The 16,738-nt window shown below is 44.2% G+C and overlaps 2 protein-coding genes across 2 annotated transcripts in view; one reads left to right on the top strand and one right to left on the bottom strand.

Annotated features, from left to right (window-relative positions):
- Positions 1-3,199, top strand: part of HAGHL (hydroxyacylglutathione hydrolase like) — a 3,568-nt gene extending 369 nt beyond the window's left edge. The window contains exons 2-8 of the mRNA XM_019620620.2: positions 23-188; positions 270-387; positions 467-575; positions 663-766; positions 912-1,013; positions 1,091-1,170; positions 1,436-3,199. Of these exons, the coding sequence (XP_019476165.1) occupies positions 23-188; positions 270-387; positions 467-575; positions 663-766; positions 912-1,013; positions 1,091-1,170; positions 1,436-1,601 (845 nt within the window). The 3' untranslated portion in view covers positions 1,602-3,199. The remainder of the gene's footprint in view (positions 1-22; positions 189-269; positions 388-466; positions 576-662; positions 767-911; positions 1,014-1,090; positions 1,171-1,435) is intronic.
- Positions 3,200-4,391: 1,192 nt separating this feature from the next.
- Positions 4,392-15,583, bottom strand: CIAO3 (cytosolic iron-sulfur assembly component 3). Its single transcript, XM_003210639.4, is given in 12 exon segments — positions 4,392-4,876; positions 5,944-6,101; positions 7,138-7,275; positions 10,414-10,486; positions 10,706-10,835; positions 11,904-12,022; positions 12,376-12,510; positions 12,831-12,845; positions 12,848-12,962; positions 13,290-13,433; positions 14,719-14,814; positions 15,477-15,583. Coding segments are annotated over 12 exon segments (1,428 nt in total). The 5' UTR covers positions 15,543-15,583; the 3' UTR covers positions 4,392-4,637.
- Positions 15,584-16,738: the final 1,155 nt, after the last annotated feature.

Genomic DNA, 16,738 nt, shown 5'->3' with positions numbered 1-16,738 from the left:
CCTCCGTCCCGGCCGCACTGAGGTTTTTCTCTCGCTGACCCCGCTGCTCTCTGCGTGCCGAGGGGCGGACCCGGCTCTGCGCTGTCACCTCCTCCCTTCACGCCCCGCTTTTGTCCCTTTCAGCTGTTGGAGATCGTCCGGAAGGAGGATGTTGTTCTCCGCGCCATCCTCAGCACGCATCACCACTGGTAAGCGCCGACGCTGGGAGGGCGCGGGCAGAGCCCCGTTGTGGGGGGTACCCGGTGCCCATTGCCCCTCTGCCACCATAGGGACCACGCGCGGGGCAACGAGGAGCTGGTCAGGCTGTGCCCGGGGCTGCGGGTGTACGGTGCGGATGAGCGCATCGGGGCCCTAACGCACCGCGTGGCCCCCGACGAGGAGCTGACGGTGTGTGGGGCGCTGGGGGAGGGGGAGGGAGGCGGTTGTGAGCCCATCCCGTGCCCAGCGCTCATCTCCATCCCCGCAGTTCGGGGCCATCCGTGTGCGGTGCCTCTTCACCCCGTGCCACACTTCGGGCCACGTGTGCTACTTCATGTGGGAGGATGGGTCCCCAGATGCACCGGCGCTGTTCTCAGGTAACTCTTGACAGGCACCCGCCGATCCCAAGGGTGAACCCTTTGTACCCCCGGCTTTGGGGACAACAGCTCACCCTATCCCTGCAGGTGACACGCTGTTTGTGGGAGGCTGCGGGCGGTTCCTGGAGGGGACAGCGGAGCAGATGTATGCCAACTTCACCCAAGTGCTGGGAAATCTGCCCAAGGAGACGGTGAGTGCCCCTCCTCTCCCCCTTCCCCCTCCCAAAAAAAGCTCAGCCTCAGCTTAGAGAGGCCCCAAAATAATGATGGAGACATGTGGGGCATGGTGGGGTTGGGAGCACTTATAACACTGGGTGCTCTATGCTGCCCTTGCAGAAGGTGTTCTGTGGCCACGAATGCACCGTCCGGAACCTGAAGTTTGCCCTGAAAGTGGAACCAGAGAACGAAGCGGTGAAGAAGAAGCTCGCGTGGGCCAGAGTAAGCAGTTGTGCCCTGTGGGATGGTGGGGGGCTGCCGGGTGCCGGCAGGGTTTGGACACCTCTGGTCCCTCACAGCAGCGGGATGATGAGGATATGCCCACGGTGCCCTCCACGCTACAGGAGGAGTTCCTCTATAACCCCTTCCTCAGGGTCACGTAAGTAGCATCGGTGCAGCGGGCATGCTTGTGGGTTGGCCCTGAACTGAGTGGGATGGGATGGAGCAGCTCTGTCCCCATGCTGTTGCTTTTGCCCCCATTCTTGCATCCCCTCCTTCTCCCAGTGGCTTTTCAAATGGGAAACCAAACCCAGATGGAAGGAAGGGTAACCCAGTATCCTTCCAGTGTCTCTCACTCCTGGGGCTGAGCCCTGTCCCCATCTGTCTGTCACACCCTGGTCCCAGTGCAGCCATTGCCCCTGCAGGGAGGAGGCTGTGCAGAAGTTCACAGGCAGGAAGGAGCCTGTGGAAGTGCTGCGGGCTCTACGCACCGAGAAGGACAACTTCAAGAAGCCCAAGGAGCGGCCCCATCCCCAGGCCATGCTTGCCTTTGACTGGGGGCTCTTCGCCCCTTTCCTGGAGAAGAAGTGAGGCTGCACCACCCCACCACGCAGGGGGCCATGGAGCAGAGGCACCAGCTGGGCTCTGCTGCCCAAAACCCACAGTGCAGCACGAAGCTCTGCACACAGATGGCCCTGCTCGGGTGTCCCTGAGCCCTCGGCTGGGACAGGGCAGGGACCCAGGAACTGCACCACTCTGTGTCCATTACATTTCTTTTTCTCAAGGTAGAACATAGGAAAGCTATTGTATGAAGCATTGACATTGCTGTGTCTCTGGGATGGCAGCATGGGATTCCCACGCCCTGCAGCTTGCAGCCTGCGGCACGTGCAAAATCAGTGCTGTTGTGCAAAACCAATATCATATTTTTTAATTTTTTTTTCTTTTTTCATTTCAAGTCTGAGAACAGCATGAAGTTTTTTGCTGGGGCGTTGCATCACAAAACATAGCAATGCCTTTTTCTTTTTTGAGGGCAGAAAGGGTGTGCTGGTGGCTCTGTGCTTGGCTGCGTCAACCCCGTGTGGTGGTGTGGGCAGGATGCTGCTGGGCAGCCCATCGTTCTGCCTTTATCTTTACCTCAGTTGTGCACAGTGCTGTGATGCACGGAGCGGTGTTGCTGAGCTTAGGCCCAGCTTGTGCAGCTGAAATGCAAACAGTGGAGAAAATAGAGGAGATGAGCCCCGAATAATACACTGTACGATGTCTTTTTGACTGCTGGTACAAAGCCGCTGACACTGGATTAGAAACAACTTCAGAACCTCTCATGCATGGACTGTGAATAGCATCGTAGCACTGAACCTGGTTTGTGGCATTCCTTCCCTTGCTAGAAACTTGATTGAGGTTTTCTTTTTGTTTTTTTTTTTTTTAATGTTACGTTGTTAAAATTTACTCTTCCCTCCAGGAGGGGGAGAATCAGCCCTGCTGCACGAGTTGCCTCAGTGCTGTCGTTTCAGAGATGCTCTAAGGGTGCAGCTGCAGGTGATGCCAACAGTGTCATTGGGCACTGCCTGGGTGCTTTGCTGTGAGCAGCACTGGGATGCCTGGGAGGGATCCTGGCCCAGCACTGGGCTTGCTCATGTTGGCAGCGGCTGTGTGCAGCTCAGAGGTGAAATCTGAGCTATTCTTGATGCCATGGTGAGAACGAATACCTGGGGGAGCTGCATGGGGTGCTCTGGTGGAGAGTCCTCTGACAGCTTCAGTACTGTGCATTCAGTAACCTGGTCACTGGAGAAGGCAAAATGTGGATCCTTGGTTGTTTAACCTGCAGCTCATTCAGCTGTACTTAATTGTGCACTTCTGGATGTGCATGTTCTCAGTAGAAACAGAACGTGTTTCTTTTGCACCGATGTATAAAGTTTATGGATTCAGCACTTCAGCTTATTAGCTTAATTTGCATTGGCACTGGCATCTCTCTCTTGCTGTAGATAACAATGTTATGGTTTAGCATAACAGCCTTACAGAACTACACATGGAAAAGGGCATTCAGCACAACCACTGCTTGCAAAATGAGTGGGGAAAGGAAGGGGGAGCAAGGGAGATTTTTGCCTTATGAACACTGTGAATCTACTGATTGATCAGCAACACCTGAAGTATGTAAAGCCTTTAATTAAAACCATTACAATTGTCTTTTACATTGTTGGCTCATTTTTAATGAAGACTGGAGGGGATGCAGGGAAGGGCTGCCAGAGAAGCTGTTAAATGAGGCAGGTTAAGGTCTGACAACTTTGCTTCTTGACAGCCCTAAGCACAAGGTCTGCAGGAACAGTGAGGGTTATCTCTGAAGAGGGCCTGGCCAAGGTTTTAGTCTGGGCTACGTGCAGTAACCAGCTCCATTTTTGTTCTGAAAGAGCAAAGCAAAGTGGCTGCTTTGCGTTCAGTTTTCATCCATTTTACTTCCTGCAGTCGTTCTTCCCCACATAGCAGTAACTGGGAAAAGGAGAAATATTAAGTGAGAATGTGATTTTTAAGCTGTACTCACTTGCAGCTGCAGCAGGCACAAGGTGGTTCCACATCTGCCAGCATCCCTTCACCCTGAATTCATAAGGTGTAGCTGCAAACCTCCCACTGCCACCTTCCTATGCACACTGCCACTTTGTGAAACCTGACATTCAGATTCAGTAGACAAAAACAGTTACTCATTCACTTTTTCATAAATAGTTCAGGAAATATCCATATGTAGAAATGCAGACAGTGAGACAAGCAAACATAATCTCATAGTGAATTATTTGCATCCACGTCACCTGGCAAGGCATTACAACACACAGCATTAAACCAGGTGTATTTTTGCTAGCCACTTGGATTGTTCTGGTAATTACCTGCAGTAATGCTTACATCCTTCAGTCTTCTGTTAACCTTTATAAATTGACACCTTCCAGACACACCAAAGACTATCAAAAACTGGCCAGCCATTCTCACTTGATAGGATGTAAAAATGGTTTTCTCTGATTCTAAGGATATTATTAATCAGTAACTGACTCAGAGCCAGGGTAGATGTAGATGGCTTTTTGTTTTTTTAAGCATTCTTTCAAGTCACATTTCAGCAGGCCATACAGCAGCCCTGGAGATGCTGCTGCTCTCACAACTGCAGGCTGCTGGGGCTCACACTCTGACAGTGCAAAGATGCTGCAGCTGTGCTTCAAGGGCATCCAGTCAGGGGCAGTGACACAGAAACACAGAGCCCAAGGCCTCATTAGATCATTTGTAACTAAAGGAGAATGTCCAAACTAAGTCCTTCAGTTCCTTAAATCCATCAGTTCTGGTAGGAATAGGATTGCAAAGGGTGCAGATTTAATCCAAAAATACATTAGTGCTTCTTTTAACAAATTGTAATCACTGTTTAGTTTTTATTCATATCACTTCAGTCGTCATAAAGCTTGAGGAATTAACACTGCCTGCCTGTATGCACATTACCTTCTCCTCCCTGACCGAGAGTGAGAAATTGCAATTCCCCAGTGATGGCACAGAAACGATGGCACAGAACTTTGGCTGTCTCTTGAGAATCATAGATACAATCAATTTAAAAGGCACTGAGTATATCTGGGCTTCACAGTCTGCTTCCAGCATCAGCCTTCACCACTTGATGTTAAATCCAGCGCTTGCTTTTTCCACGGCATGGTATTCTGTATGCAGAGCTTTCCCTGCCTTTTCAGACTCAGTGCCACCCAGCCACTGCTCATACAGGGCAGTTACAGTCCGGTTCTCCTCTGGAATTTCAGTCTTAAGAGACTCATACAGCTTCTCAACTTGCTGAAGCCAGTCCTTGCTAGGTTCACCTTCCACTTTGATCTGGCCACCTCCATTTAAACAACCTAAGTACAACGAAGTAGGAAAACATCAGAGTTTTACAAATTACTTATCAGGAAAAAAATAAAATAAATAAAAATTGAATTAACAACTGACTTTCCACCTGTGAACAGCTACAGAAATGAAAATTACAGAAATTCAAACCACTGAAAATTGTGGTTTATTCCTCAGTAAACTATCACCAGCAGGGCAGGTAGCAGCCCCAGAGGGGAGATGATTGGCTCAGTGTGACCAGTGCTAATTCAGCCCAGCTGTGACAGAAGGCTCCAGGGCATCCTGGGAAATGCCAGTGAAAGAGAAGATAAGAAGTAGGGAGGGCTGATTCTTTCTCTTTCCACAAAAAAAGAGCCCAGAATGGTAGCTAGGTGAGAACAGTCCTGCAGCCTCAACTGAAGGTAAGGCAAACGTCCTTAGAACGTGTTCTGAAGTTGTTGTTGGGCTGTAGGTGTGATATAAATGTTGGGCTACACAGTGTGTGGAAGCCTTAAGCAGTGCTTAACTCTTTGGTGCTGAGCAGCCTTCTAGGTTGGAAGTTGCATGGGGCCTCTGGAATAGAGCAGTTGTTTGCAGATAGCCAAGAGTGGCAGCTCAGCATTGCTTTAGGCTAGGTTAGAACTCAGTGTACTCTTTACTCATAGATTCAAAAAGAACCTGAAGGGGAAAAATTGAGATCTTGCAAGCAGCAGATTAGAGATGGCAAGAAAGACTTCCACCAGCAACAATCAGCATTCTCTGGAAGTGTAGCACTTGTGCAGTTTCAGAGGATGAATGTCTTGATGTACTATAGAGCTTAAAGTCAGGAGGGCTTTTTTAAAAGAGCTATTTGTAAAATTTCAACATGGAACTTAACTGTAATGACTTAAATCCTGAAGAATTGCTAGCTTCCAGTTAGGAAAACATACATGCTGCTTTGAACTCTGATGCTGTGACTATCACGTTCCAAGGGTGTTTGAAGGTTTTGCCACAGTATCAAGAATGAGAGAAGCTGTCAATGTTTCTTATATTTTAGTTATAATTTTGTGTGATTCCTACAGCTATAGGCTGTAACAGGGAAGTCTCTGTGCAGTCTCACCTGATGGGCAGGCCATGACTTCCACGTAGTGATAGGGTGACTTCCCTCGCTTCAACTTCTGCACTAAGTTTTGTATGTTTCGAAACCCGTATGCCAAGGCAAAGTGGAGCAGAACTGCTCCATCCTTCTCCAGTGTCACCTCCTGGAAGTCCTTGTTTCTGAGGAAGAAGAGAGAAAATGTCTTATCCAAATTAACTTCTATATTAAACTTCAAAGAACCCTGTGTTGAAACAAAGTTCTTTGTGAATTCTTACTCAGGAAAGCTGTCCTAATTCTTTGCCACCCAAACAAAACAGATGAAGGAATCAGCTTATAAATCCTTCTCAGACGTTTCCTGTTTGAGCACCCGCTGAACTGAGTTTGCTGAGGAACACCCGTGTTGAATAAATCCTTACAACCTAAGCAAATGAGACCTGAGCTAAGATTTCATTGTGACAGGCCACCTCAGCTGGCTTCAGTCAACTCATACGTCAGTGAGACCACTGAAGGAAGCTTTTAAATTGCAGTGGATCATGAAACTAGGGAGCACATGACCACTGAAAACTTCCAGACTCCTAACATTAGTGGAGATGCCTGTTCTTGATAAAAGTAATTTGACTTTTACTATTTTTGTATTGAGACTGTGAGGGACTGTTTTGTACGCCAGAGAATTTTGACCATTAATAATGCTTATCAAGGATACAACTCATTACAAATGCTACGTTAAGATCTGGGAAGCTAGCAGGAATTGCAGCTTTTTTGGCCTCTGTACCCAAACTTAAGTGACTTTCTGTCTTAACCATAACAGTTACAGCACAGCTCCAAAGTCCTGACATGAGATTTTTCTGTTCTGTGATATCTAGATTAGTAACAAAGCTCTTTTATCAGCCTGATTGAAGTTGAGACAACTGAGATCCCTGTGTGCTCTGTCTTCTAAATTGCTCTAAAAGTTGTCTGCAACTTGATACTGAGAAAATCCATCAGGCCAAAAGTGTGTGGGTGGTGAAGGGGCTCGGAGTCTCCAAAGGCCAGGCTGCACAGAGTGCTGGCTGATTTATGGCTCAGCAACTGTGGGAGTGAGAAGCTGATTCCCATGCCTCAAAGAAAAATGTTTAACTATGCAAAGAAAGTGAAACCCATCTGAAAGATAACAGCATAAAAAGAATTGCAATAAAAAAAAAATAGTACTTGTTGTAAAAGCTTTAAACTTCATACTTTAAAGGTTTGTACTGAATTGTATCCACTTCAATGCCAAAGAGTTCCTTGGCTGCATACTTGTATATGTGCTCCAAATAGCCACCAGAGCCACCTCCTGAGTGGCCAGTGAGTTCCTCCTCTGTGGCACTATTAAACCTGGGGAAAGGAAAGAAAGAAGTGGTTTTAGTGATCCAATGGAACAGACAGCATGAAGCCCACTGCTCCTTCAAACAAAGAGAAGTTTCATTAGCTCAGTGCCAAAATGTCTTCGGTACTGCTAATAGAAACATGATGTTGCGAGTCTTGTGAGACTTTTGATAGTGGAATTATTCATCCAGGGAATTCAAAAGCAGCAGAACAAGCCAGGCACCAGCTCCCTTTGAGCTCCAATCCTTTCCCTTTCTCCTGGGAACAGACTATTTATGGTTTCAGGCTCTGTGGGTTTAACCCTATGCTGTCTAATGTTCTTTGGGTCAAACTCTGTGGAAACACCCTCACTGGATCTGACCCTGCTGCCAACTTAATCTTCACACACCAAAAATATTTGGGAACATTTGAGTTAGAGGGTAATTGCCTGAAAAGTCCCAAATAAACATTTTTTGTTAGTTTACTGTTCAGTGGATCTACAAACAGCTTAGATTATGCTTAGAAATGGAAGGAGGGAAATGATGAAGCATGGGCGATATGGATCTGCGTGGCCTATGCCTCCCTTGGAAAACGCAATCAGAGGGAACTCATCAAGAGACATTTCAGCAGTCCTGAAGTCTTTTCTGCAATACCAACAAAAGCTGAGCTCGTTACTGAACCAGGTACTTATATGTGGTTGCCAGGACAGGAGAGAACACTTCTGGAAAGTTCTGGTGCTGTGCTTTCCAAGCACAGAGATGAAACCTTATTTGCTGTGGTTTCATGTGGTTAAAGTTAGACAGTGTACAGATGAACAAACCTCACAATGCCAGGGCATTTGCCCTGTACACGGTTGTCCTCAGCAGGACCCTGCCTCGAGTTCAGCACACTGTTGGTGTTGAGCAGCCATGCTCGTGTAATAACAGAGCTTACATGTTCAAGTTCTGCACAAATAATTCCATCCCACTGATTTGCCAAAACACAACCAAGTATTCAGAGGTCAAGATAGTGTTTCTTGAAAACAGCTCACCAGATGGAAGCTACAACAATAGCTTTTGTTATGAGAGAATAATAAGATGAGGGATATGCTTCTAAGTGCTCATCAGGCAGTGACACTTGCATTTTCCTACTAACAGCTGCAGAAGGAAAATCACTTGAATGCAGGCCAAATAGCTTCAAGTCAAATGGAAGATGCTGCCTCTTGCAGATAAAATCTCAGCTTTAGAAAAACTGCAGAAGGCAACACATTAGCCTGTGATGGCATTCAGAAACTATTTTTAATTTGATCTTGTTTACAGGAACTGAGCTTCATTAATGAAATGTTTCAGTGTGTCTGGCCTCACGTACTGCAACTCTCTTAAAATGAGGCTGCCAGTAAGCATCAGTGCTGGCCTGGAGCAAACAGTTATAACAGCAAAAGTCCTGGGATTTCTGGCACTTCGTCTCATTCTCGCTGCCAAATGTAATAACCTCTCAATGGGCTTTTCCACGTGCTGGAGGATAAAGCAGAACAACAGCCATTGGACTGCTTATGTCAGTGCTCCAAGTTCTGAGGAATACGTGCTGTTTATAAGCAGTCAATTTACTGAGTAAGTTAAAGCTAGCAAAAGGTTACAGAGGCACTTTATCACCATGAGCATGAGGTACTGCCCTCACAATGTACTCCTAAGAAGTTAGCCAGAGATTTTTATCAAGTAATTAGACATTTTGTTCTATCTTATAACTGACACTTCCATAATGTTATTTCCTAACTGAGTCCAAACACTTCAGAATGTTTTTATAATCTCCTTGATTTTCTGCCTGCAGTGTAACAATAAAGCAGGTAGAACAAAATGCTTATCTATGTGGGCAACTGCTGAAGTTGACTTTTTGGGACACAGCCATGCAGACCTTTATTACAGTGGAGGATGATTTTTAGATGTGAAAGGAATTTGTGCATAAACCGTTTTAGAAAAAGACAATACTGGAGGAATTAATAAACTCAGAATGCATACATACATCTGTGCTAGTAGAACACCTTACATGCCATACACAAAAGCAGAGAAGTGACCAATGTTTAAAACAATGAAAGCAGAACTATGAAACAGGCCTCATGTAAGGACGCTTCTGCTTATAGTTCTGGGAACATACACGTGTTAATCAGGCATCTCCTCAGCAAAGGCTGCCAGTTGCACTCAGCTGGGACTGAGAAAAAAATTAAACCCTATTTAGAAATAGACCACAGTGTCACATCTGCAAAGGGATACAGCTGTCAGTAGACCACTGTCATGTCCTATGTGTGTGCTATCTGCTGCATATCTGGGCTATCAAAATCCCTTCTGAAAACTCTTGAGCAGTAGATTTGAACCACATTGTCAGTAACTGTTAATACTGTATAAAGGTTGCTACATATGTAGCCTTTCTCTTTGTATGATAATAAAGTGCTACAAAGACATTTCTTAGAAAGAGAATGCTTTGGTTTAGTGATCAGTGTGGAACCACTACTGAATGTCAATTCAGAGGGCTAAAATCTGATTTCAATATTTCTACAGTCTCTCAGATCCTCGCAGTCATCACTTAACCAGATGTTAACTTTCAGTTAATGCAACTGAAGTCTCATCTGGTTTGCACATGTTCAAGTTCTCATGTTTTCACATGATGAGATGTGACCTGAATATTTTGCTTCAATACCAGAATCTTTACAGTAGCTCAGATAATGAAGGAATATAAGCAGAGTACAGCCCTGTAAAAGCCTTTGTTACAGCACACTTGTATCACTGACCTAGACTCCTCCATTTTTCTAAGTTTGCAATTAGAATTTATGGGGGTTCTACCTGCTATATTGTAACAGTAAATGATTGTGATACAGTTTGTACTTCTCTACATAATCATTTTGCAATTATGCTCTTACAGAGCAGTTTTAGCAGTTCTGATTATTTAGAGTAAGAACTGCTAATCCTTGGACTACTAGGATCTAGCAAGTAGTTACAGGTTCATTGTATTCAGTAGATAAAGTACTTAATGCACAGCTGTAGTGATTTGAAATTATTGACACAAAAAAACCCATAAAATGCCAACATGTGCAGACTTATGCATAGTAAAATAGTAGTAGAAAGTGAATTCTGCTGATCTTGATATGGATACTGAATGGAAATGAACATGCTTGAAGGTGCAAATGAGATTTCTTACATGGTATCCAAAGGAGCAGGAGCTACATCTGAGAGAGATACTTTTTCTTGTTCCAACAACTTCAGCACTTCTCCTAAAATAGAACCACAGGTACAAAAAGCTTATTTTGGAGATAAAGAAAAATGAAATCCACAGATCAATATCTAAGCCTGCATATGAAGTCTTTACCAGGACATGACTGGCATTACTGGAGATAAATTATACAGCACTAACCATGCATTACATCCATCACTGACAAAGGATCATTAAAACCAATTCAGAAATGATGTAGGCTGCCTCTGGCTCTGCTTACCTGTGGTGATTACACAGTCCACATCACGAGTCTGGTACTCTTGGTTGAAGAAGTCTGGCCTTGAAGCCTCCAGCTTCTTGTCATAACAGGGCATTACTGTTACGTGGTATATCTTATTGGGTGGTAAGTGCTGGAGAAAGACAAAGCAGTTGCATTGGTCAATATCAAAACTGTCTAGTGGGAGGTGTTTTCCAAGTATAAATGAGAATGATGAAACTAATAGTGCCATGCTTCTGGAAATGCTACCCTTTATTACTGAACATGAAAAAAAATTATTTTTTCTCTCACAGAACCCAATTCCAGTCTGTAGAAAATGACAACCATAAGGTCTTCCATGGTCTTTTCCCCCCGCTTTTCCTAGTGCAAATGATCCAAAGTCAATCAGTGAAGAAATCCTAACTGTTCAGTTAGATGACATGTTTCTTCCACGCTACTAAGATGCAGCCCCTGCATCAGCAACTAAGAAACGATCAGAAGTTGGACAAAATCCTCATGGCCATCCAGCAAAATAAGTACAAACTGAGGAAATATGTCATTGACTCAAGGCTATTGTTTCACTATCTTGTGCCAAATATTCTTAACAGCTGCCAATTTTTTTGTAACAAGTATGCTCGTGTCAGCATTTGTTTAATGCAGCTGTTAAGCCAGTGCTCATTAATGGACAATAAATCATACAAGCATACATGGTGCTTAAGTTTGCTGCTGGACAATTCTAGGCTATAGCACTAGTCTTTAAGCACCAAATTTACACTTGGAAAGGTTCCAAAGGTTAAAGATTGAGAACAGAACTAAGTAAAACTGAAAGAGAACATGAAGTTGGGAAAGAGCAAGCAATTTTTAGACAAGACATGATCTGCACGTATGCACTGACTGAAGTTTCATTCTGGGATAATTTATTTTAACTTGTTCACCAGCCTTGAACAGCAGGAAAAAAACACACAGAAACAAGTGAGATATAAGCACAAGAATCATGAAAAATCAGATTCCTTAGACTTTCAGAATAATATACAAAGATTTTAAGTAATCCATGAAGAGTGAACTTAGTGCTGCTGTCCCAGTTCAGGTTTCTCCATAGGTATCACAGAAGTGAGAGTGATGGTGCCTTTGCTGGCAATTTGCAAGATAAAAACAAATTATCTTTGATCTTTAATGTAAACAGTACAGGAAAATGTATCAGCTTGTGTTCAATACACCTTACCTGCTGCTCTGCAAAATGGCCCTTTATCAAGGAGCCCATGATCTGCTGTGGAGACTTAGTGGTGCTGATGTAAGGAATGATGAAACTGCCATGGGTTTTCTCTGCATAGCAGATCCAACCTGAAGAGAGAATAATTGGCAAATAGTTGCAATCAATAAATATACATAAAAAGATGTATATATAAATAATAAGCACCCCTTCACTCTGCCCACAGCCCATCAACCCCAACTTCGCCACCCATTCATAACCATTTTCAGACTCTGTACAAAAGAGGTGTAACAATTCCATTTATAGAGCTCAGTAGGTATTTCTATAGACCATTACCACTATTAACACCAAGATCTCTTTGTAAAGAGTAATACTTTAAGCACATTAATCCATATGAACTTTTCTGAGTAGCTTTCTGAGTTCTTGTATGGATGTATTATTAGAATGACATCCTATTATTCCTGTAACTAATTTTGTACTGTACCTGGACAGGCAGAAGCTAGCATTGGCAAAGCCTTTTTGTCTTCAGATTGCTTTCGAAAGCGTTTTACAAACTCTTTTTGGCTCTCCAGCAGGCTGAAGTTTCTTGAGAAAGTTGTGTCAAATACATAGTGCACACCTAAGTGGTACAGCATGCATATTAAAATTCACAAAGAAGATACAAGCAGCAAGCCACACGTCCTATTTACAGCTATCAATCTGTGCTTGAGAGTGAACCGTTTTCCCCCGCACATCAGCACAGTAAGACAAGAGCAGAAGTCACAGGAGGCATGTGAATAATTTAAAGCTCCTTTCCTCCATTACTCCAAGTTTATTTTGTGACTGAAGTTGCACAAAGTTTGTATTTAATTCATATCCCCTTCGTGAGCTCATAAAAGCTGTGCCTGATGTACACCCAGCAGTCCCCTCTGTGATGGTAGGGCACAGTGCAGCACTTGCCTTGACTCTTTAAGATGCAGTCAACTTCTTTGCTGTTTCCAGAACGCTCATTTTACATTTTGCAGCTAATGAAGCCCTGGACTGTGGTGAAACAGAAACCACCACCAACTTCTGTTCGTTGGGAGCTGCAGTACTTAAAAAAATAAATAAATAAAATAATAATAGAAAAGAGCTGTTGAGACAGTATTAATACAGCACATGCAGTACTGCAGCATGCTAGAACTTCAGCAAATATCTCCCAGTATTACTCCCAAGTTTCTAATACAGTAACTTACTATGTTAAAAAGCTATTTCCAAACCTATGACAACTTTTTAGAAATTAGAAAAAATCTACTCTATACTGAGAGCGTATTCAGGTTTTATGTGTACAGCTGCAATGTGTGCTTCTGCAGATGCATCACACCAAAGCATTAACATCTATTAATTCTGCAGCCTACTTACCCCTGTCTCATCACCTACCTTGTTAAAAGCTAGAGTTTTGTAGAATTCTTCATGGCTCTGCTGAGTGATTAAAACACTCTCTGCTGATGTAATGCAGCCACTACAAGCTAAACAGTCGTTCAGAGTAATTTTAGCCTTTTCCAGTTTTTGTGCTCCTCCATCCTGGGAAGAAACAGATGAGACTCAGTTTTGGTCACAGTACAGAATTGAGCAGGTAGCAGTTTCTCATCTTTACTATGTTTAGTAACAAAGATATTGTCCTCTTTACCCTCCTGGCTTATCAAGAGCAGAAGTTTTTTTTATTTTTATTTTTTTAATTAAGACAAGGAGGAAGATAGGCATCTTTGAAGCTTGCATCTCTGAAGAAATTCGAAGATTTAAAGATTTCTTCACAGAAAGAAGATTCTTCAAAGAAAGAAGAATTTCCTTCTTCATGGAATTTCTTGGCATGCCTAAGCAAATATGTTGAGAAACTTTAGGAAAATTTCAGCAAGACCAATAACCTGTCATTAAATATAAAACAGTTGCTTTGGCCACAATCATTTCTGCTACCAAGTGGGCTGACATTGCTTTAGAATATTGGCATTATTCTTTCCCAGGTGCAAATATGGTCCTTCTTGCTACAGACTGCAGCTGCAATTTTAACCACAAAACCGTAAACCACAGAGATCCTAAGCCTTGAAGTACCAACCTCCAGCATGCACTGAACACTGCACAGCAGAGAGCATGCCAGCTTTGCCACCCCTACCAGATGCTGCTTGTACTACTGAATACTGCAACCATTTTGTCACAGGAATCTTGAACTTCTCTCCTTCTAAAGAGATTGTGCAACCAGATTACAAATGTATTAATATTCTAAATTGATGGTGAATGTTCTGTAATTTTGGTGTGTGCAAAACTTGCAGAGATACTGAAGGGAGAACTGTATGGCAAAGTATCAGTGTGTGATACTTTCTAATCTGTGATTCTGTGATCTTTTCTGGGAAAACAGGAAAACCCCTTCACATGACTTAGCTTACAAATTCTGTATGCTGTTTAACAAATGTTAAAAATATAATATAAAAAAATGAGAGCAAAATTTAAGAGTATCTAATTTAATCTCTTTTTTTGAGTAAGGACTCCACTGTATGAAATCATGGAATAAGAAAAGACATTGTGTCAAATAATCTAGAATAGCAAAAAAAGAATTCTCAGCTTATCTGCTCTTAGAATAAAACCCACTAGTAATCAATGTCAGTGATTCAGAGCATGTAACAAAACCAGACTGACTTACAAAACCTAATAATTAAAAAGGTAGAATTTGGAAAAAAAGATTGGTAATAAATTTTGCTGTTGTTATCAGCATTCTCACATCTTGGTCCTTCAATAGCTGTGTCCTATTTAAATACATAACAATCCATTAGCATTGTCTGGATGTTTTACACTAGTAAAGAAAAGTCAAGGATACCTGAGTGATCTGAAAATAGCTCCCATCAGCTTCGATTTTGATCTTAGCTGCTGCTTTCCCAGGCTTTTTTTCCACCTTTACAGGTTTGATACATTCCTAAAAGAGAAATAAAAGACAGAAGTTGAAGAGACGAGCGATGAAATGTGGAAGGCAGGTTTAAAATAAACCAGAATTATCAAACCCAAGCAACCATTCTAGAGTGCATGTCTATTACTCCGCTTTAAATTATGCTGGATCTACCGTCTGTACCTACGACCACCAAGGGAAAGCAGAAAGGCAGGATCTTACCCCTTTTTTACAGAATGAACACTTTGTCAGCATCACACCAAAGCCAGAGGAGACCGCGTTCCTTGTGAACAACGGAGCTGTGTTCTAAGGAGCCCTGACAGGAACAGAGGCTCGCCTGCAAAGCCATCCCCCCTCGCATCTGACAGACGAGCCCGCATCCCTCACTGCACGTTGTAACGGATGGAGGCGTGGCCACTGCAGCACTGCTAATGAAGTTCCGTGCCGTGTCGGAAGGACTCTGACACCTCGGAAGGGCTGCTTGCAGATTTCTGTACCGTTCTATGATCGAGTCCCAAGGGCGCTGCAGCCTTTTGTGCCATTTTTATTGGTTATGCACGGCTCCTCGTCCTATTTCCACAGCTACGCCTCGCTTTGTCTCCCAGCAGCACCCTTGCCCTGCCAGTATCTTTGAGCAGATTAGGGCGAGCCCCGCGGTTCTCCGGGCGTTGGTTTGCCCCCCGAGCACCCACCTGTGAGGGTCCGATGTAGTCGTCCAGGTCCGTCAGCTGCAGCACCCCGCTGAAGGGAGACGCCATCGTCGCCTCGCCGCCGTCAAGCGCGGCAGCCGGCGGGAGGGCAGAGAGCTGCGACGCTGTCGTAAAAGCCACACTGCCGTCAAGCGAGGCGCGCTGTCGTGAAATGTGCTAGGGAGCGCGCGTGCGTGGAGTCGTGCAGGTTCAGCGTTGGAGATGAGCTCGGTGCTTCGAAGGACGGAGTTTTGTTTCCAGGAGTGGATAAAGTGGTGTAATGATTGCTTAAGGCTGCTGATAGGGCCGTGGTGTTGCTTGGATGGGGTATCCTGAGCCCACAAAGCTCTGACTTGGCCATGCAAATTCTGGCATGTTGCTTCATAGCCTGTATTTCTCCTCCTGGAAATCCACTATGCAAGCGAAACGCCTGCAGGTGGCTCTGTGTGCTGTTTTGAACATGACGTCCAGCCAGGTTTATTGATAGTCTTGCTTGGTATATCCTTTTCATCAGACACACGTGTGGCACAAAGGGGTTAAAGCTTCCCTAGCCTGCTTTACAAAGCGCTGCCTGCTAGGCAGTTCGTAGTGACATTACTACGAACTGAAACGAATTCCCTGCTGGTGATAGCAAGGTGCTGGTGTGGGGAGAAAGTGCTTCAAAAGGGTGTTTAAAGCTGGGCGTTATGGTCAGTCACATAACAGATTGAGGTAGGCTTTCAGTTTGTGAGCTGGATCTCTGACTCTCCTGAGGCAGGCTCTCTCTTTATTCCTCCTCTCTTAGGAATGCACGTAACATCACCATCTATAGGTGGCTGTGTATGCACCCATGCATGTCTCCCTATATACAAAGCAGGGGGGGAGGTCAGACGGCTGTGTTACATCGCAAGGTGTCAGCCTTACTGTAAGGGGAAGCAACTGAAATCACATAAAGATTTTTAGCAAGTAGCTGACTCATACAGGAGACCATTTTCTTGAAGCTATAGAGTACAGAGCTGCTTTGTACTTGAGAGTAAGGAGTGCCTGACAATTATAGCTATTTTTTGCTGCGCTTGAGTGCATAATAGAGATGTCCAAGTGCTGACAGTACTTCAGGGCAGGATGGAGCAGAAGCATTGCTGGATACCCACAGCACCTCACCCTTTCATACCTGGTGCTGTAGAAAGTGCGTGCTTTGGGAGGTCCTGTTCACAGAAAGACAAAGGAATTGAGAACGTGGCACAGCAGCTGATGCAAGTAGCACTGTTCTCGGAGTGCTGGATGCC

The sequence above is a fragment of the Meleagris gallopavo genome, chromosome 16 (genome assembly GCF_000146605.3).
Source record: "Meleagris gallopavo isolate NT-WF06-2002-E0010 breed Aviagen turkey brand Nicholas breeding stock chromosome 16, Turkey_5.1, whole genome shotgun sequence".
NCBI lineage: Eukaryota > Metazoa > Chordata > Aves > Galliformes > Phasianidae > Meleagris > Meleagris gallopavo.
This window is presented reverse-complemented; position numbering and strand designations above follow the sequence as displayed.